Source organism: Colletotrichum godetiae, assembly GCF_030913485.1.
Source record: "Colletotrichum godetiae strain CBS 193.32 chromosome Unknown BDP55scaffold_42, whole genome shotgun sequence".
Taxonomy (NCBI): Eukaryota; Fungi; Ascomycota; class Sordariomycetes; order Glomerellales; family Glomerellaceae; genus Colletotrichum; species Colletotrichum godetiae.
In genome coordinates this window covers 25,313-45,672 of record NW_026851290.1, presented here as the reverse complement: position 1 = coordinate 45,672, position 20,360 = coordinate 25,313, and the positions used below count along the sequence as shown (strand labels likewise).

The window sequence follows — 20,360 nt, the reverse complement described above, 5'->3', positions numbered from 1 at the left end:
ACAGGCAGAGCATATTCATCGTGGATGAGAGAGTGACTCCCTAGGGCAGTCGCTGGGTGGAGGGGGGGAGAGAGGGAAGGTTCGTCGTCCTTTAGTTCAAGCCACGCGCAACCCCCCGGACATGAACCCGCTCGAGAATTCCAACTTCTAGGTCATCTTCATGAATTCTATGGAAGGCATGGTACGGTGCAGGGAAGGGGAAAGCCACCTAATCGGACGTGTTCCCTCTACCGGATCACCAAAACAGGGCGGGGGAGCACGGAGGAGGGTGCAAAAAGGGGTGTGACAAAGTCAAGAGGCGTCCAAAGATTACACATTTAGGCTTCTCTCTAGCCTTGGTCTATTTCCAACGGAGGGGCTTGAAAAAAAAAGGGCTGAAGGATTCTGGTCATGAAGAAAAAAGGCGTGTGTATGAATCCCCCGTCCGTTTTCAGCTTTGCCTTGCCATGCGTGGTCGCTACTAGGACAACCACACCACGATTCTTATGGCTCCAGGGAAGATAGTCCGGAGCATGAACCCTGAATCCGTCGCGTTCCGGGTCCACCATCACGAGTTGAAGTAGAGGGACGAGGTTCAAAGCCTCGTAGCCATGAGAGGAAAGCCGAGAAAAAGGCCACGCTTACTCATCCACGCACCTTTTGACGGGAGACGAGATCTAGGAATACCTAGATCCGGAGATAGATCCGGAGACCGGGTTAAGGAGGTAGGAGGCACAAAGGCTAAGGCTAGGATGTACCGGAAGTTTCCTCCAACTTTTCTCTTCGTCACATCTTCTAGTCCCCCCATTCCTGGGTAAACGCTCACGCACATCTAGGCAATCACGTTGGGGTATGTAGATAGGTTCAACAAAAATTCTTATCAAATGATGACCTATACTCCCATTACCTCACGAGAAAGATCTTCGCACCCACTCCGGAATTAACCTACCGGGAATGGAGGAGATATATCCTCAATGAAGAAGGCATGATCAACTAATAAACAAACACCACCCCCTCCCTTTTGCGAAGAAGAAACGACCGAAGTACACCGAGGTATGATGATTCAGATAGAACTGCGAAAAAAGGGCGGCGACCCGCAGTCCACAAAAGATTTCGCTCTCTCTTTCTCTCTCTTCCTCCCGTCGGAGTCCAACTCCGGGCCACGGAATGTAGAAACGAGACCTGCCGCTACCGCGGCTTAAGTCGTCGTCATCGCAACCCCCTAGTCCTCCTGGTAAGAGATCTTGCGCATCTCTCCTAGCCGGTGTCTTGCGGCCGAGAGGGAGTTCTCCAATTGCAGAATCTCGACCTAAAAGTGGTAGCGCCGCACGCGTCAGCATTTCTCTTTTCTCTTCCAGTCGCCAAGCAAGGCACTAGCCGCAAATGACGAGCATGGCTGCGACGGAGTTGTCTCCGGCCACCGGCATCCCACGGCAGTTGGCACAGTTCACGCCGCGAATCAAAATTAAACGTACCTGTTGCTCCATCTCGCGGACCTTGAACTCGTGGGCTCCGAGCTTGGAGTAGTCGACCGCCTCATCCTCCGCATTGCGGTCCTTGATCATGTTCTGCACCTGGCGCACAAGGGCCCTGCATGCGGCACCGACAGCCTTGCTGGCCTGCTCGAGATTCTCTTGGCTCTTGGACATGAAGCCAGCCTTGACTCTGCTGGCGGCGACGAGCTGAGCCGTGGAGGCTGCCACGTCGTTAGATGCCACGATGAGCTGCTCAGGGCTGTTGCGGTTCGACAAGACGCCGTCTGCGGTCTCGATCAGGGTGTTGGTAGAGTTCGCCACGGCCTTGGCGGCTGAAATGAGACCCTCGGTCCATCTGTTGTTCTTCTTGTAGAAGGCGGTTCTCGAGGACGAGCCGCGGCCCGCCTGGACAATCTCCTGCTGCGTCACCGTGGCGGCCTTGATCAGCTGCGCGATGGCATTGGTGATGGCCATAGCGGCATCGAGAATGCCGTCGTGGACCTTGAGCTCGTAGGAAGAGTATCCGTCGCGAGGCTTGTTCTTCAGCTTGGCGAGACGAGCAGCAGCGGCGGCAATGGCATCGGCCGCCTTGCTGAGTTCGGAATCGACAATGTCGCCCAAGTCGCCCTTGCCTGCGAGCTTGCCAGTGTTGGGTGCGAACGTCTCGACGAGCTTGTTCAGCTTCTGAAGGTTCATCTGCACCTCGTTGTTGCTGTTGATGACGACATCCGTCTTCTGAATGGGATCCATGCCCTCCAGGCGGAAACTTTGAAGGCCGCGGAAGAACTTGACGGTGGAAGAAGCGGACTGTCGAGTGCCGTTCATTAGAGCATCGCTCTTCTTCTCGTCGGTCGCGAGGCGGGTGATACCCTTGGCATTGCTGCACACATCTGCAAGAGCGCCAGCAAAAACGTTGATGGCCTTGATAAGCTCGGCGTGTGTCGCGTTGGGACCGTCGGCAATGAAGTTATTGAATGCCGTAGCAAACTCCATGGCGCTGGAAGAGGCCTTTTCAATCTGCGAGAGCACGTATGATGGCGATGCGTTCTGGTTTCCGGCCTGCATCGTCGAGTCCAACTCGTACAGCGCATCGTCAACTCTCTGCACGCCGGATTGTAGCACAGAGTCGATGATATCGTTGATCTTGTCCAGGTTAGCCATGATCAAGGCGTCAATCTGACCGTCAATGACGGTGTCGGTATCGCCCTGGTTCAACTTCAGCTCATTGAGCTCGATAAGCGTCTGGTCCATGCCAGCCTTGTAAACTTCCAGCTCCTCCTCCTTGTCGCGGAGAAGCTGCTCAAGATCTGAATCGCCATTCCTGATCTTGGCCTGGGCGTCGTCCAGAGCACGAGACTTGAGACGCAGGGCCTCCTCGAGATCGGCCATCTCACGGTTGTACTTGGACAGCATCGTTGAGAGCTCGTTTCCTTTGCTTCTCTCAATGTTGTCGGCACGATCCAGAGCCATGCGCAGCTCTCGCTTGAGCTTTTCGAGCTCATCCTTGTTGGCACCATGCAGACGGTCCTTGTCATGGAGAGCGCGGTCTCTCTCTCTAATCATATCAGCAAGCTCGAGGTTCTTTGTCTTGATCTCTCGCTCAAGCTTCTCTCGCCGCTCAATGGCCTCCTGAGCCGAGGCAGCCTTGAGCTGCACAGACTTGAACTTTTGGAGCAGATCCAAGTGCTCGTGGCGAAGTTGGGAGTACAGCTTTGCGAGCGCCTCATATTTCGTCCGCCACGTGTTGACCTGCTCCTGTAAAGCTCTGATTTGCTCATCTTTGCTCGTGATCTGCTGGCCGTAATGTCCCTGGATCTGTGCCAGCTCATTCTCCAAACCCTTGACCCTCTGGTCGTATTGCTGGAGCATAAGCTGATCACGTTCATATTGGGCCCTCGCATTGAAGTTCTCCTGTTCCAACTCAGCAAGCCGACCCTGGGTCTGATACTGCATTTGTTGCTGCATCAGAGCCTCCTGCTCCCTGCGCTGCTGCTCCGCCAATTGTCGCTGTTGCTCCTCAAAGTCCCGTTGCGCCTGCTGCTGCGCCTGCTGCTGCATCAACATCTGCTGACGTTGTTGTTCCTCAAGGACTCTCTGCTGCTCTTCGTACTCTCGGTTCTGGCGCTCCAGCTCGTTCTTCCAGAATTCGGAAATATCATCTGGCTCCTGTGATTTCGGTTCAGGGGGTGGAGTGGGGCGTCTCTCAATTTCCTGCTTCGGGCGCGCCGGAAGTGCAGGTGCCTCGTCGTCTTCCGCCAACAAGTTGGGAGGGTCTTGTGGCAGCTTCGGAATCGTGATCAAGCTGGTCAGATAGCGCAGGTTTGAGCACTCGTAGTAGAACTTGACAAGGCGGTAATGTTGAGCATCGTATCTTTCTCGTAGGGGCGAAAGCGCCTCGACGTCGCCGGTGGCTGTACCCGATTAGCGAAATCACCCTTGTCTGCCAAGGGGGAGGGGGTCCGATGCAACTTACTCGAGTGCATGGCGCGAAGCATGCTTGTGATGAACTTGTAGATGCCGTAGCTCTCCTGCACAAGGGGCACGAGAGAGGAAATGCGACACTCATTGTTTCCAACATGACGGAAGTGCGAGAAGATCAACTTCTGGAACTGTTCAATCTTATCTTGCAGTGTCATCAAGTCTGTGATTGTCTCGTACCCCTCGTTGGGATCGTTAATAGCCTTTAAGCTGAGGTACTCCTCGTACTCGAAGGTGCCGTTAAACTCGGGATGCTGCTGGTGGAAAGAGAGCTTCGCCAGGAGGTAGTAAACGTATTCCCGGATCAAAGGGCTGTATCCGCGCACTCCCTCTCCGCCCATACCGCGGTTCAAGCTGTCGATCCAACCTCTCTGCGCCATAGCCTCCCTCAGGGTGTTCGGGTGTCCTTCTTGGAGTACTTTATGGACCGTGATCAGAGCTTTGAAAGTCTGCACTTCGTCGGCAAGGATGGGTTGGCTACAACGTGGCACTGTCTGTCAGCGACCGGCTCATCTCGACTTACAATGGTGTTCACTTACACCTTCATCCCAGCCCAGAAGGCCTGGGAAGACCGGTGGTCCCATGTGTACACGATGCAGCTGCGCACATGTTTCCGCTTCGGCGCCGTCTCGTCGGGGTTCGTGGCCTTCTTGATGTTGATCGCCAACTCCTGGTCGGTCCTTCACAGCATGTCAGTGCACTGTCGCAAAGGCGGAGAGACAGCCTCGACTGGGCCACAAAGTCTCAAGGTAATTGAGAATGACGGACTTGGTATGCCTGGTATCGGGCACGGCAGCCATGATGGGCGATTTTCCGTGCGCGGGGTCGTTGGTGTTTGTCGGAGGTGAAGGGCGCTTAATGGGGGTTTCGGATGGTTCGAGGAAATGACGTCTCCCGACGGTTTAAGGAGATAGCTCCACGTGCACGCAATGCTGCCCAAGAGTCGCAGTGAAGCCCAGGGTCAGATCTGAGGAAAGGATCCGTAGAAATTGGAGGAGGAAAAGATATCGTGAGCGACTTCCGTGCCAAGTGGGAGAGGCGGGAAAGAGTCGTCAGCGTTGACCAAGCTCCCGAGATGTCTAGAGCAGCTTGAGTGTGGCTGGGTTCTGCAACATGCGCAAGCTCCCGGGATTGCGCCAAGCCGTCGTCGTAGGTTGCGATCCTCCACTTGGTTTAGGTTGGGCATGGAATCTGGAACAATGCTAATCCGGCGGACGCAGCGGTGTCAGTGTCACCCCTCCAGCGTCCCAGCGGAGGCAAAGCACCTGAAGCCACAGGCCGATGCCTGTCCGATCTAATCCAATGACGATAATGGTGGGGTTCATGCCACCAGAGTTGGCTCCAAAGGCCCCTGCGCCGTCAGTAAATGAGCGTTGGATTCCAATGAAGGAGAGGACGTTGCACGGCTCTCCCAGGTAATTCGAGTAATTAATAGAAAGAAGCATTGGAGGAATGCATTGATTGGTAGTTCCGTTCTAACTAACGTGGAAGAAAGGTAGAAGTTATAGTTTTGCTTCTGGAACGCAGTCACAGAAGCGCATTGCATGTATCATGTCTGAACTAATAAGCTCGTGTCAGTGGCTAGGACTCGACCCTCAAATACTAGCTGGTGCTCTTGAACGTATTGTAAAATGTGTAGAGTTTGACATCAGAAATTCTGACATGAGCACACACAGCTATTTCACACGTAGTTGATGTTGAGGGTGGCAGATTAATAACTTGCTGGCCACTAGCTTACAGAGTACCATTAGCTCAAGTCAATTGAAGGAGTTGACCCCATCCAAACTTGTTGATGCAACGGCTCCAACACTGGAGCGGTTCACAATGACATGTTTGCACATGGTAAATGATCATAGATCGTGTTCTTCATTTGACTGAGGGTATCATGAGGGCCCGGCGGGCAGCAGAGCCAACTATTCGCCTGCCTTTCACAGGCATCCCACGTTGACCTTATTTCCCGCGAGCACACAACACCATACACTAGAACCTGTGCCAATGCCTCCGACCTAACAATGACAGGACCCGAGGCATCGCGGCAGGATCGCAAAGGGGCCAACGGGTCTCACAGGCAGCATTTCCTCGTGTAGGTGTGAACGATGAAGTGTCATTGGATTTTTTTTCCCATTCCCTATGGACGTTGCCGAAAACGTGATGCCATTCCATGCTAGAATTCTTCCGTTCCTCACGTAAACACCACATGCAAAAGAACCCACAAACCGCCCAAAAGACACTCTAAATCGTCGTCTCGTAGGGGAGAGGGGTGACCGTCTGGGGCTTGTTCTCCTTGAAGTCGACGGTGCGGGCGTCACGGGGCATGAGAGGAAGGCGCTTGAGGGTGAGGGCCTTGCCCTCGGCCTGGGCCTTCTTCTTCAAGGCAGCGTTCTCCTTGACGCGGCGGATGAAGTCGTCTCTCGAACGGGAGGGGGAGATGTGCTCGACGCGGATGTTGATCCGCTTCTCGATGTAGCGGTGCTTCACCTTCTTGTAGATGATGATACCGACGGCGGACTTGGTGACGTTGTAGATGACACCGGTCTTGCCGTGGTAGACCTTGTGAGGCATACTGTAATTCGACAAGTCAGCCCTCTCTTCCTGCGTGTATTTCGCCCATGTTCGCAATTCCTCCCAACCAAGACTTCCAGTCTTCCAATTGTCGCAATTCGAATTCGAGGGCGGGTTTGTTCGCTTACCCCTTCTGGACGGCACCGTTGGTCTTGATGTCGACGATATCTCCGACTCTGTACTGGCGAAGGTACGTGGAGAGCTTGATCATACCCTTCTCACGGAAGTTTCTGCTGAACGCATACTGCAAGCTAACCGTCAGCAATCCGGCCGCAATCTCGAGATAGTTCGTAGCTGGTAATACGTACGCGCGTTCCCGCGCGAAGACCCGCTGGGTGACCCATTTTGCCGGAGTGGTTGTCGTAGAGGGCGGAATTTGGTGATGGTGTTGTCGGGTCTTGAAAAAGATCACGAAGTTCCAGACACAACAGGCAAGGCAAAAAATCGGCGACGTGTGTGTGCTTTGCTGACTCAGTCCCGTAATTCTTTTTTCGTTGTGGAAAAGGGCACTGCACGTGACCCTAGGCGAACAGGACCCGCATTTTGACAGGCGCTAGTCAGCCCTCGCTCCCCACAGCCATTTTTCGCATTGAGTGTTGCAAGTTTCACGAGAGGCTCTTCTTTTTTTCCTTTTCGTTTTCTTCGTCAACCACAATTCGAAGGATATCGACGAGTCGGCAAGATGGCGCCGTAAGTAGACTGATTCTCAGTCGCATCGCAGAAATCAATATGCTAATTCGATCTTGCGCAACAGCCTCACCTACTCCAAGACCTCCAAGGTCCCCAACCGTCCCTTCGAGGCCGCCCGTCTGTCAGTATTCTCCGGCCACTGAACAAGAGCTTGCTCTGTTTAAGTCGTGAATCACACCACTGACTTCGATACGATAATAGTGACTCCGAGCTTAAGCTCGTTGGCGAGTACGGTCTCCGCAACAAGCGTGAGGTCTGGCGTGTCCAGCTTACCCTCTCCAAGATTCGTCGTGCTGCCCGGTATGTTCTTTCGGCTGTCGCAAAGTGGTCGCGTGGGATATCCCTTGGGCTAACAAACACCATAGTCAGCTTTTGACCCTCGACGAGAAGGACCCCAAGCGTCTCTTCGAAGGCAATGCCCTCATTCGCCGTCTCGTGCGTGTCGGTGTCCTCGACGAGTCCCGCATGAAGCTCGATTACGTCCTGGCCCTGAAGGTCGAGGATTTCCTTGAGCGCCGCCTCCAGACTTGCGTCTACAAGCTTGGTCTAGCCAAGTCCATCCACCACGCCCGTGTCCTCATCCGCCAGCGTCACATCCGCGTCGGCAAGCAGATCGTCAACGTCCCCTCCTTCATCGTCCGTCTCGACTCCCAGAAGCACATCGACTTCGCTCTCACCTCGCCCTTCGGTGGTGGCCGCCCCGGCCGTGTCCGCAGAAAGAAGGCCGCTGCCGCTGAGTCCAAGGGTGACGGTGGTGACGACGATGAGGATGACGAGTAAATGCATCGCCATTTGTGCTAAGGATTGGTCAAAAAAACTCTGGGAATGGTTGGCATACCAAATACCAACCATTGGGATCATCGGGGTGTTTATAGTCACGGCGTTCGCCAGAGGCAAAATGGAATGATTGCATCAAATACGGATACCACGAATGAATGTTACACAAAAGTCTTTTCTTGTTCAGTTCAGGGAACCTCAAGGCATCGTCTTACATGCGAACATTTGACAGGGAAATGGGTATCATGTTTGTCCAATGCAATGCTCATAAGCCATGCCTAAATATCTAGGTAGTCTAGACCAATTCATCCTTGCCCAGGAACTTGGCCATCGGGTCGTTCGCCGCTGTCCCTTTTTCTTCTGTACTCCTCCATCTCTTCCTCCGTAACACCGCCCATCATCTCTTCCGCTGTCCGTTTGGTCGCCGGCTTGTTCACCGGGGTGTCATCGGCCTTGGGAATCTCTACTTGCTGCTCCATCTGGAGTGCTAAAGAGGCTCCCGTGCGTTGCCGTTCAGAAGCTTCCCAAGCTAACTTGCCCTCCTCGCCCGTGCAGTAACTGTTCTTGACAACCGAATGACAACACTCGTAGCCCCATTGAAAATTTGACCACCAGCTGCCCCAGATAGATGTATGATTGTGAATGTAAACGTCCTCGGGGTACTTTGACTTAGCGATAACCTTTGGTGCACCCTTGATGAGACCGCTCTCGTCGTACTCGACATATTTTTCCGACTCGGTGATGACGTTCTTCAACTCGTCGGGCATAGTGTACTGCGAGTTGTCGCCGTACAGATCCTTGAGCTTCTTCTCACGTTCTTCGCGCTTCTTGTCGGCCTCTTCCTTCTCCCTCTTCCTGTAGAATTCTCCGGCTGTAGGGTTGGCTTGCAAATGTTTTGTCGTGTCACCACTTTTCTCCTGGGCCTCCCAGGCGTATCGCTGTGCTTGCTCGAACTCGCCGGCGTCGCCTGAGCCGCGCATAAAACCTTCCTCTGCAAACAAATTCGCAGCTTTGTCCACGGTTGCGCCGCTGTCCACAAGGGATCTCGTCTTTGGGTCGTACTTGGCGGATTCCAGGTCCAGGTTAACCAGGTACTTCGCCGTGTCCTCTCGTATTCTCAGCTGGCGAGTAGCTGTGCTTTGATGCTTGCTCATGTCGTTCTCTTCGGCGTACTTGTCGCCATCGTCCTGTTCCTCCTCCCCCGTCTCGCCTTTGGCCAGTGCCTGCTTCCTCAGCTTCTCCATCTCGTTGAACTCCTCGACGACGTTGCGATATTCCTTGGGGTCGTATCCATTCCAGCGATCGCGCTTCGCATCCCAGCCAAGCTTGACGTCCTGAACGACCTCGTCGGCCTGGATGTCTCTGCCGGTCCACTTTGCGCCTTTCGCTCTCGGCCGACTGAGGCAATCCTTGGCTTTGTGCGTCATGGCGCCGCAGTTTTCGCATGCGCCTTTTCGGTACTTTGTGGCAGCTGGGCCGGCCTTGCGACCGCGATCATACCATTGCGACTGCTCATTCTTCTTCTGGATACGTTGATGCTCGAGGTAATCGGTCTGATCATCGCCTTCTTCGCCGGCATAAAAGGGACGTTTACTGATGAAAGAGGGAATGTAGATATTCTCCTCCTTTGCGGCGGCGGACGCCTTGGGATCGGGCTTTCTCGGCGGTGGTGGCGGCGGCATCTTGGCGGTTTGTGAGGGTATGAGAGGGTTGTTGCTGGATAGAGTTCAGGCGACGGCGCATTCTCGTCGCGAATTTAGGTCAGGAAAGGCACCTGTGCTGATGTGTCTTATGTAAGCAGCCGCTCTCAGATGGTAAAGAATAGCAAGGATGACTTGAAATTGAGCGTCGAATGGTCTTATTGTCCTTCTTAATTACCTTTTGGTTCTTTCAATTTGAAGATTATCTATTTCAATTGCTCCAATACCAAATTCTTCAAGTTTATTCCCTAGCAAGTCTTTGGCTGAAGAGACGACTAATAGCACCTTTTGGTTTAAGGTAAGGTATTCATCCATCCGTAAGGTAAGCCTGCGGAACGCTTCAGGCTGCCGGAAGATGCCCCACCAGAAAGCACCTTGCCGCGCTTGCTCTAGTAGGGGAGGTAGCACGGTTTGCTGGAAGCCTTGAAGGAGCACCGAGTCACGCGTATTGCCACATGACTGCGCGGACCCTGGGCGTTCCCTCTTGGCCCGGCACGCGTCGGATCTTGCATCAACATGACCTGGTCGCGTCGTGAATACGCTTCTTTGTGTCATTGAACCCGTCTTACCATGCACCAAGCTGGGTGCTTTTATTCTGTATCATGATACTGGCCTCCTTTCCACCATCTCATCCTCCATGAGTGTTTTGGTCCTCCACCATGGACCTCTTCCGTGTTCGGCTGAACTGCATCGACCACTACCAGGCGACGCCGACGCATTACGATCCCCAATTACGGAATGATGTCGGTCCTGCACAGGCGAAGAAGGGCCCCAAGGTTCCAGTCGTGAGGATTTTTGGATCGACAGAGACGGGACAGAAAGTTTGCGCTCATATCCATGGCGCCTTCCCATACGTCTACGTCGAGTATCGCGGCAGCTTAGAGCCCGAAGATGGTAAACATGCAAAAGAACCGCTTAAGTGATCCTTGCTAACTATCAAAAGTGGGCGCATACATCTATCGACTTCATCTTTCCATTGATCATGCCTTGGCTGTCAGCTATCGACGTGATCAATTCGGAGAAAATGCAAAGTTCGTCGCCCGCATCACCCTTGTCAAAGGGGTGCCGTTCTACGGCTTTCACGTTGGATACCGCTTCTTCCTGAAGATCTACATGTTCAATCCTATCGTCATGACAAGATTGTCCGACTTGCTTCAACAAGGCGTCATTCTCAAGCAGAAGTTTCAACCCTACGAAGCCCATCTCCAGTACCTACTACAGTTCATGACCGACTACAATCTGTACGGGTGTGGCTACTTGGATGTATCTGATGTATACTTCAGAGACCCTATCCCTTCGTTTGAGAAAGAAGGAAACTCCCAACACCTCTGGCATGATCGGACGATTCCCAAGACTCGAGTCCTCGATGGCTTGACTCTACCGAGGGTCAGTCACTGCTCCATCGAGGTAGACATTTGCGTCCAACACATCACCAACCGACGAATGGTGAAGGAGCGCCGGCTCCACCACGACTTTGTTGAGCGTCTTAAACCACTCCCAGAAGATTTCAAGCTTGTTTACAGTATGGCTGGCCTGTGGAAGGACGAGACTCGTCGCCGCAAGTTGAAAATGCCAAATGCAGATCCAGGAAGCAGCCCCTTTCCTGCAGAAGTTTTGGTGTCAATGTCTGCAAATAAGCGCGACTCGCAACCGCAAGGGTGGATTCACGAGGAAGAGTACAAAGAAGAAGTCGCAAAGCTCATCGAAAGCGAAAAGGGGTTGGAAGAGTCCGCGCCGCCGAGCTTTGAGACCTTTGTGGACCATTCGCCGCTGGAGGCTGCCGTGAAGACTGCACTCCAGTCAGTAGAGGATTTATATCCATCCAACCTTTTGCCGGCCCTCGGATTACCGTCAAATCATGTACCAACAAACAAGAATCCGGCCAGCAGTATTGAGGTTGACGAGCAAGGCGTACTCAATCTCGGAGTTGATGATTACGACCCTTATCCAGCCGATTCTGACGAAGAGGCTCTTATTCAAATGGGCGAGCCGATGACGAGGCAGGACGGTCAAATTAAAGGCCCTGGCATCAAGGGAAGGCCATCTGTCACTAGTGATACTGGATCCAGAAGCGAACCTGCCGCTGTCGACCCGACAATCAAGATCATCAACGGGCTGGGGATGCAATACGAAGGCGTCTGTGCCAGCAGGTTGAAGACCGGCAACCCACCAGTGGTGCCGGTTTGGGACGATCTGCTCGATATGGCTGAACAAGAAGGGCTCGTGTCCAAACTCAGCGAGCCATCAATCTTAGGTCATTGCCGCACGGAATCGGTCAAGCGATCTATATCTCCACATGCGACAGTGTCTTCTAACAAACGCCCAAGAACCGAGCTTCCAGTATCTCCCGTGTCCAATACGGTGACGCCCAAACGGTCGCTCAAAGGCATCCTAAGCAATAGCCCAGCTTCCGAGAAGCATCAGGTCACGATGTTGCCCCCAAATTCTCAAGACAAGCCACGATCATCTCAGAATGCAGGCTCCAAGTCCGCGGCCAACCACTTGTTGGGTTTTCCAGTGGTCAAAAGCCAGGAGGACCCGGGCACGAAGCTTCGATTGAGTCAGATGAGCCAGCCCCGAGCTTCGCAACAAGCTGAAAAGGATTCCCAAAAACATGTTTCCTTCAGTCTAGCGCCCGAAGAGACACGAAGCAAGCCCATACCGATTACTCCAGCAAAGAAGGTTCGAATCGCTACTCCAGAAACCGACTCAACAGGGACCGAAACAGGAACGGAAACAATGCTCCATCGGATTCAGACAGCGGTCGGATCCTTCTCCGCAAAGCGTCAGTGTGTGATTGGAGTCCTGCCACCGGCTCCCAAACTTATCACGTCGACAATGAAGGACTTGCAGATTCCCGACATGATTTACCAAGATGCCTACTACAGCGAAGAAAAGGACGTCCCGGCTCGTCCCAGAGAGTATGCCGGCCGAGAATTCCGGCTCGAGAGCAACACTCTGCCCTATCTGGCGGAATTTGACCCAACTGGGACATCTGCCGCCAGCATGGGCATTAAATCAGACACACCCATTGATAAGGCCAAGAACGACGTGCGTTACAACGCCCAAGCAAGCTTGTGTTCATACCGAAGCTGGGAGATAGCTCAACCGCCGCCAAGCGTCAAAGAAGTTCAAGATTGGTGGAACAAGAAGCATCCCGTACAGAAAGAGCGAAAAAGCGTTAGGGCAAAGATCACGGGCACCCCTCAAGCTACAAGACGCAACCTCTCCCAGATTGACGGGCCTACCCCGAAAAACAAGCATGGCTTCAAGTACTCGCCCAAGAAAAAATCGACCAGCGTCAAGCATGAGGCGCAGTACATGAGTACTATGGCCCTCGAGGTTCACGTCAACACGAGAGGCAAATTTGTTCCCAATCCCGACGAGGATGAGGTCCAGTGTATATTCTGGTCTATCAAAGCAGATGGCACCGCCAGCAGCAGTCAGGAAGCTTCAGGGGGTATAATTGCTGGTGTTGTTGTCTTATCGCCAGACGGATCCCTGGCCCAGAGGATGCGGCGGTATGTTTCCGCAGAGGTCATTGAGGAATCGTCTGAGCTCGATGTCATGGTTCGCATGGTACAAATTGTCAGAGACCACGATCCTGATATCCTGACAGGGTATGAGGTTCATGGCAGCTCGTGGGGTTATCTCATCGAACGAGCCCGAGTAAAGTACGATTACGACCTATGTGACGAGTTTTCTCGTATGAAGAGTAACTCTCACGGCCGCATCGGAAAAGAAAACGATCGATGGGGCTTCAACACAACATCGACGATCCGCGTGACTGGCAGACACATGATCAACATTTGGCGAGCCATGAGGGGAGAATTAAATCTGCTTCAGTATACCATGGAGAACGTCGTCTGGCACGTTTTGCACCGCCGCATTCCTCACTACTCCTGGAGAACCCTGACACAGTGGTACAACAGCAGTAGACAGAGGGATCTCGATAAGCTGACGCGCTACTATTTGACACGAACGAGGATCGACATTCAGATATTGGAGTCAAACGAACTCATCCCGCGAACAAGTGAGCAGGCCAGACTTTTAGGAGTGGACTTCTTTTCGGTCTTCTCTCGCGGTTCTCAGTTCAAGGTCGAGTCCATCATGTTCAGGATTGCGAAGCCCGAGAACTTCATGCTAATTTCCCCCAGTCGGAAGCAAGTCGGCGGCCAAAACGCCCTTGAATGTCTCCCGCTGGTGATGGAGCCTCAAAGCGACTTCTACAACAGCCCGCTATTGGTACTCGACTTTCAGAGTCTGTACCCTAGTGTCATGATTGCTTACAACTTATGCTACTCGACATTCCTCGGCAGGATTGTCAATTGGCGGGGGATGAACAAGATGGGCTTCACCGAGTATCAGAGACACAAGAGGCTGCTGGAGCTCCTCAAGGACCATATCAACATCACACCCAACGGGATGATGTACGTCCGGCCTGAGATTCGGAAATCTCTCCTGGCAAAGATGCTTGGCGAGATTTTGGAGACCAGAGTCATGGTCAAGAGCGGGATGAAGCAAGACAAGGACGACAAAACATTGCAGGCGCTGCTGAATAACAGGCAGTTGGCGCTGAAGCTTTTGGCCAACGTCACCTACGGATACACATCGGCATCTTTCTCCGGCCGTATGCCTTGTTCTGAGATTGCCGACAGTATAGTTCAGACAGGTCGCGAGACGCTCGAGCGAGCAATTGCGTTTATTCATTCACAGGAGCAATGGGGCGCGGAGGTCGTCTATGGCGATACGGACAGTCTGTTCGTGTACCTCAAGGGCCGGACCAAGGATCAGGCGTTTGACATTGGCAACGAGATTGCCAAAGCCATCACTGATATGAACCCTAGGCCGATCAAGCTCAAGTTTGAAAAGGTCTATCACCCGTGTGTTCTCCTGGCGAAGAAGCGCTACGTGGGTTACAAGTACGAAAGCAAGGATCAAGTCACGCCCGAGTTCGACGCCAAAGGCATTGAGACGGTGAGGCGTGATGGCACGCCGGCAGAGCAAAAGATTGAAGAGAAGGCCCTCAAGCTGCTGTTTGAAACGGCGAACCTCAGCGAGGTCAAGGCCTACTTCCAGAAGCAGTGCGAAAAGATCATGCGCGGGTCCGTCTCGGTGCAGGACTTTTGTTACGCGAGGGAGGTGAAGCTCGGCACTTACAGCGATAAGGGCCCGCCGCCACCGGGGGCGCTCATCAGCACCAAGAAGATACTCGAAGACGCACGCGCCGAGCCGCAGTACGGAGAACGAGTGCCGTACGTCGTTATCACGGGGGCCCCGGGGGCGCGCCTGATCGACCGGTGCGTAGCGCCCGAGGACCTCCTCAACGACTCGCATTCGCAGCTGGACGCGGAATACTACATCTCCAAGAACCTCATCCCGCCGCTCGAAAGAATCTTCAACCTGGTGGGCGCCAACGTGCGGCAGTGGTACGACGAGATGCCCAAAGTGCAGCGGATCCGGCGGGTGGACCAGACGCTCGGGGCGGCTGGAGGGCTCGGCAGCAAGAAGACGCTGGAGTCGTACCTCAAGTCGGCGTCGTGCATCTCGTGCAATATCAAGATGCAGGTGGAGGGCGTGCTGTGCGGCAAGTGCCAGCAGGATGCTCCCTCGTCGTTATTCAACCTGCAGACGCGACTCAAGGACGAGGAGAGGAAGTACATGGACGTGGTGAGGATCTGCCGGAGCTGCTCGGCCCTACCGGCGGCGGATGAGGTGCCGTGCGATAGCAAAGACTGTCCCGTGTTTTACTCGCGGGTCAAGCAGGGCGCGCGGCTCAAGACGGAGAAGAGCGCGCTGGAACCTGTTATTCGGGAGTTGGTCGCAAAGGCTGGGAGAGCCGCGTTGGAGTGGTGAGGTTGTACGAGTGTGTGCGGATACGCTACTTTTCATTACGGGTGTGGTCATTGTCATTTTGGGCGTTTGGCTGGATACCCTGGGATCTGGACTCTGGATAAGGTCAGTGTTGGTGTTGATGTCGGTGATCGGTCTAAAGATGATGGGGCGGCATGGCGGGTAAAGCGCACCGGCCCTCAGGCAGGATACAAATTATTGATAAGGAGGTTATGATGTCACGGCAAGGGCAAGCCACTGTTTTGAGTAAGGTGGGTGGATGGGATTGGACGGACGCGACTCCGTCCGATTTGCGTGTACTGTACAGAACAACGGAGTATCGGTAGAATACCTCAGACAAGCACTACTTATCAGACGCATGCACGAAGGTAGAGATGGCGGCTTAGGTAGTGTATGGAGCGTGTGACTGATGACATCGTGAGGAGATGGGAGAAGGAGACCCAAGAGCCGAACTCTTTCAGTGCTACATACCTACTTGATATGAAGCTACTACTGCTTAGTGACCTCACTGTTCGCCAGGGGTCCCCTCTCCTTGTTTCTCGCGGGGTAAAAGGTTCAGGAAAGATGAGGTGCAGGGATGGTCATTACCGACTCGACCGCAGAGCCACAGGGCAGTTGGAGTCTTGGAGACTTGCCCAGAGGCGGTAGGGAACAGCGGTCTGCGGGTCATTCGGAACCCTCAGCTCAGTGGCTATTACCGCTTCACTTTCCACTTTCCACTTTCCACTCTCCACATTCGGGCAATCTGGAAGGCACACCGTAAGGCCACTTCATACTTTCTCTTCAACAGCTTGTACGCAGTAGGTCGCCTTGGCTCTCGATCCGCCCTGAACCATCTTCCTGTGCTCCTGTCCATCCGTAAAGAAAAGGAAACTTTTGGTCTGCTGAGTAGTGCTGCAACCCTCTGCGCTCCGTCCCCATCCATCCATTCGCCTGTTGCTTGCAGCCAGCTTTCACAAGGGGCAAGACTGCAAAGCTACCATCACATGACGGCGTCAGAGCGGCCTATTGGACGTTCCCAAGGTTCACAGTGACCTGCATATTTCTCTCCATTGTCTTACCTGGTCCATTTTCTCGATCCAGAAACGCCCTGTGGCCAAGACCCAGATCCACGAGAGCTATCTTGTCCACTTTCTATTGTCCACCACACGCACACAAAAAAAGTTACCGAATACCTACCTAGCTGAGCCTCCTAAACGGCACCAAGCTTCCGTTGACTTGCCCATCCTGAAACAAAGAGCTTCCATTCTCGCTCCACAAACACCACCACCAACTGTCGCCACAAGCTTCCCCGATCCAATACGACTCTCCCCTCGCCCGAACACTCTTCGTCTCGTAAACGACCTAAGCGCCGATGGTCCCGCCTATCTCTCCTCTCCGCCTGCTGTCCTTCCGTTAGCAGCACTGCTACAAGTGCCGCGCGAAGAGTGAAGGAGTTCAGACAAAGTGCGAGAGGGAAGCAACCCAGCAAAAGCTCCGGGGACCGCGCGATGGGGGGCTGGACCGGCTTCCTCATCACCTACCTCCTAGGAGGCCTGACCTTCCTGCCCTTGGTGATTCTCACCGTCTTCGCCCACGCCTACTTGACCCTCCCGTACCGACAGGATGCCGAAACGAATCGCGACGCTGTCGCCGACGCCGCCAACACTGCCGCTGGCGGTCCGGGCTCCATCGTCCAGCCCGGCGACGACCTCACCGCTCTCGAGGCCGTGAAGGCCGCTGGCAAGGACGATGCCACCGCGGCGGCCACGAAGCGCTCGGCGCAGGATAACGATGTAGCGGCGGGGTACTTTGCCGTGTGCAGAGAGTACACTCCCATGGGCATCAACGCGAAGCCCATCGAGAGGTCCACCCCGACCGGCTCGACTACCGTCGCCACGCCGAGCCAGAGCGTCTATCAGACCATGTACAGGAGCATATTCGAGCGGAAACCGACGCCAGGCCCCTTGGATAACAGGAACGGGCTGAGCCAGCGTCCCAAAAACGCTGGCAATGTCTTCTATGTCGTACTGAGGTATGCGACCTCCATTGCGATCCGTTTGCAACTGCTCGTCTACTGCGGAGACTAACCTGCCACAGACACGGGCACTTGATGCTCTTTGACGACGATGAACAACTCGAGGTCCGGCACGTGGTATCGCTATTGCACCACGACATTAGCATATACTCGGGAGGAGACGTCACACCAGAAGGCGAGCTCTACATCAAGAGGAATGCGCTGTGTTTGTCGCGGAGGTCAGATGGGCCCGAGTTCGGACCGGACAGCCAGCTCTCCAAGCCGTTTTACCTCTTCTCCGAAAACTGTTCTGCCAAGGAGGACTTTTACTTCGCCATGCTCCGTAACCAGGAGCAAAACTTTGGCGCTGAGAGGAAGGCGCCTAGGCCGAAGCAGTTCGAAGTCAAGAACATTATTGCGTTGGTCCAGAAGCTGCACTCGTCCGAGGAGCACCTTTCCACAAGGTGGCTGAATGCCATGATTGGTCGGGTGTTCCTGGGCATTTACAGGACGACGGACCTTGAGCACTTGATTCGTGAGAAGCTCACCAAGAAAATTGCCCGTGTCAAGCGGCCTGCGTTCCTCACCAATATTGCTATTCGCCGCATCGATACCGGCGAGTCTGCACCTATCATCACGAATCCGCGCCACAAAGACCTGAATGTTGAGGGAGAATGCGTGATGGAGGCCGATGTGAAGTATACCGGCAATTTCAGAATGGAGGTCGCCGCGACGGCCCGTATAGACCTAGGCGCACGCTTCAAAGTCCGCGAGGTCGATCTCGTTCTCGCAGTGGTCATTAAGAAGCTCGAGGGCCACATGCTGTTCAAGATCAAGCCCCCGCCAAGTAACAGAATATGGCTGTCGTTCCACAGCATGCCAAAGATTGAAATGACAATCGAGCCGATTGTGAGCGCGAGGCAGATTACGTACACCATTATTTTACGACAGATTGAGAATCGAATCAAGGAGGTCATTGCCGAGACGCTGGTGCAGCCGTTCTGGGACGACATGCCCTTCTTCAACACGGAGCACAAGAAATGGCGAGGCGGTATTTGGGACGACGACGACGCGGTTGTCAGCTCACCTAGTACGGAGACCAACGTGGCTGGAGAGGGCGATGTGGAGGGAGTCGATCACCTTGAAGAGACGGGTGATTTGCAAAGCGACATGAGACCGATCGAAAAGAGCCACAGCATGCCAATCGTTGAGAACACACAGCCGACCGGCTTGTTCGGCAGGAAGATACAGAACAAGGGCCCAAACAGTCCTTTGAACAGTTCTTCTACGAGCATTGATGCTATGGGCTCACCGACTACTGCGACACCGATACCTAAATCGTTCAGGTCGCCGTCGATATCGAGTCCAGCGAACCCTGTGGTCGGCACCGACGCGGCGCACGCAGACGTGTTCAAGCCCTCGTCCTCACCCCCAGACCATGCCTCCAGCATGATGGCAGCGCTGTCAGCAAGGTCAACGCCGGTAACGACGCCATCTGAGACGCCCGCCAGACCACCACCCGTCGCGAAGGCGCCGAGCCAGTCCTCTGCATCCTCACGCGAAGCCACAGATAATGAGACCGAGTCGGACCGCACGCCGATGGCTAAGGAACGCCGAGGCACAGCTTCGTCTTCGGAGTCGATGCGCAACAATGAATCAGCTGACCCGAACTCACCTACCTCATCTTCAAGAGCCTCTGTCAGAAGCGCTACAGGCTCCATCTCCAAGGGCCTTTTCCGGAGGGAGAACACGGGCAGCACGAACTCGACCGCGTCGACAAACGGCGAGGGAAAGCGCACGACTCTCGCCGCCGTAGCCAACGCTGCGGTTACGGCGAGACAGTGGGGATGGAACGCGATACAAAAGCACAAGGACGCCAAGAATGGCGCTTCGACGGAACAGAATCCCCCGCTCGACCTCAACCAGCCGATGGGCAGGGGCCAGCCTCTGCCTCCGCCGGGTACGCCGTTGCCTCCACCTGTGAAAGGCTCCAAGGTGACGACGATCCCTGTGCCGAAGCGCAAGCCCATTGCACCGCCGAATCTCCCTGAACGGCCTCACTCGGCGGCGACGTCGGAGGGCAAGTCGGAGCGCAGACCTGTGCCGCCTCCGCCCCTGCCCTCGCGGCGTCATCTGGACACGAGTAAGAACGCGGACGGTGGCGGTGAAAGTTTGTTGGTTGTCGAGGCGCCGCTCGACTCGGAGCCCTCAACGCCCATGGAGGAGAGTATGCCCCCGCCGGCGTACGTTCAGCCATGGGCCGAGGACGTTTCTGACGGCGAAGGGGATCCAGATGTCGCGGTGGGGAAGACAAGAGGTCGTGATCGTGTGGTTGTCGATGACAAAAAGGAACACAGTAACGAAGAGGAGGAGAGCAAGAGTAGGACGCCGCCTCCGTTGCCGCAGCGTAGGGAGACGAAGCTTGAGGATCCCATCGTGGTGAAGCCAGCTCATGCTCCAGGTGTCGACGAGGATGACGATGATTATTCTGCGTGGATGGATGAGCAGGATGGGGGTGTTGTCGGTGTAGACGGGAGGTCGAGCGTCGAGGTGAAGTAATGATCTTGGCGGAGTGTCTGCGTTGTTGTGTTTCCAAATGTTTTGCTGGAGTTGGGCATCGTGATATTGGGCGTGGGCATAGGGCATTATTTTGGGATGGGATGGGATGTTTGGGGGTTTATGGAAACCGGGTTAGGCGGATCATGGAGTTTGAAGTATTTCTTCTCAAAGAGTGTAGGATACCAGACTCTGATCCGTATACATACATACATACATACATACATACATATCTACACGTACACACATGCCTTTACTCTATCTGCTGGCTCTATTGATGAACAAGATTCCATG

At 54.3% G+C, this 20,360-nt stretch overlaps 6 protein-coding genes across 6 annotated transcripts; 3 read left to right on the top strand and 3 right to left on the bottom strand.

Annotated features, from left to right (window-relative positions):
- Positions 1–1,073: 1,073 nt before the first annotated feature.
- Positions 1,074–5,043, bottom strand: BDP55DRAFT_674482 (ANTH domain-containing protein). The gene is made up of 4 exons (XM_060575666.1): positions 4,701–5,043; positions 4,472–4,612; positions 3,928–4,409; positions 1,074–3,865 (listed from the first exon to the last, which is right to left on the bottom strand). Exons 1-4 carry the CDS (start codon positions 4,730–4,732, stop codon positions 1,353–1,355), a joined length of 3,168 nt encoding a protein of 1,055 aa, XP_060425914.1. The 5' UTR covers positions 4,733–5,043; the 3' UTR covers positions 1,074–1,352.
- A 1,121-nt stretch (positions 5,044–6,164) lies between these two features.
- BDP55DRAFT_635335 (ribosomal protein L21e) lies at positions 6,165–6,838 on the bottom strand (the record flags this gene model as incomplete). The annotated part of the gene is made up of 3 exons (XM_060572761.1): positions 6,165–6,495; positions 6,623–6,738; positions 6,803–6,838. The coding sequence occupies 3 exons, from the start codon at positions 6,836–6,838 to the stop codon at positions 6,165–6,167; spliced, it is 483 nt and encodes a 160-aa protein (XP_060425913.1).
- A 338-nt stretch (positions 6,839–7,176) lies between these two features.
- BDP55DRAFT_731805 (40S ribosomal protein S9) lies at positions 7,177–7,964 on the top strand (the record flags this gene model as incomplete). Its single annotated transcript, XM_060579863.1, has 4 exons — positions 7,177–7,184; positions 7,249–7,305; positions 7,386–7,484; positions 7,550–7,964. The coding sequence occupies 4 exons, from the start codon at positions 7,177–7,179 to the stop codon at positions 7,962–7,964; spliced, it is 579 nt and encodes a 192-aa protein (XP_060425912.1).
- An 88-nt stretch (positions 7,965–8,052) lies between these two features.
- Positions 8,053–10,116, bottom strand: BDP55DRAFT_279763 (pre-mRNA-splicing factor SLU7). Its single transcript, XM_060566468.1, has 3 exons — positions 9,840–10,116; positions 8,222–9,740; positions 8,053–8,096 (listed from the first exon to the last, which is right to left on the bottom strand). Exon 2 carries the CDS (start codon positions 9,641–9,643, stop codon positions 8,267–8,269), a length of 1,377 nt encoding a protein of 458 aa, XP_060425911.1. The 5' UTR covers positions 9,644–9,740; positions 9,840–10,116; the 3' UTR covers positions 8,053–8,096; positions 8,222–8,266.
- Positions 10,117–10,320: 204 nt separating this feature from the next.
- Positions 10,321–15,517, top strand: BDP55DRAFT_731803 (DNA polymerase family B; the record flags this gene model as incomplete). The annotated part of the gene is made up of 2 exons (XM_060579862.1): positions 10,321–10,555; positions 10,605–15,517. 2 exons carry the CDS (start codon positions 10,321–10,323, stop codon positions 15,515–15,517), a joined length of 5,148 nt encoding a protein of 1,715 aa, XP_060425910.1.
- A 1,487-nt stretch (positions 15,518–17,004) lies between these two features.
- Positions 17,005–20,069, top strand: BDP55DRAFT_559426 (uncharacterized protein; the record flags this gene model as incomplete). Its single annotated transcript, XM_060569900.1, has 2 exons — positions 17,005–17,528; positions 17,594–20,069. 2 exons carry the CDS (start codon positions 17,005–17,007, stop codon positions 20,067–20,069), a joined length of 3,000 nt encoding a protein of 999 aa, XP_060425909.1.
- Between the last annotated feature and the right edge of the window lie 291 nt (positions 20,070–20,360).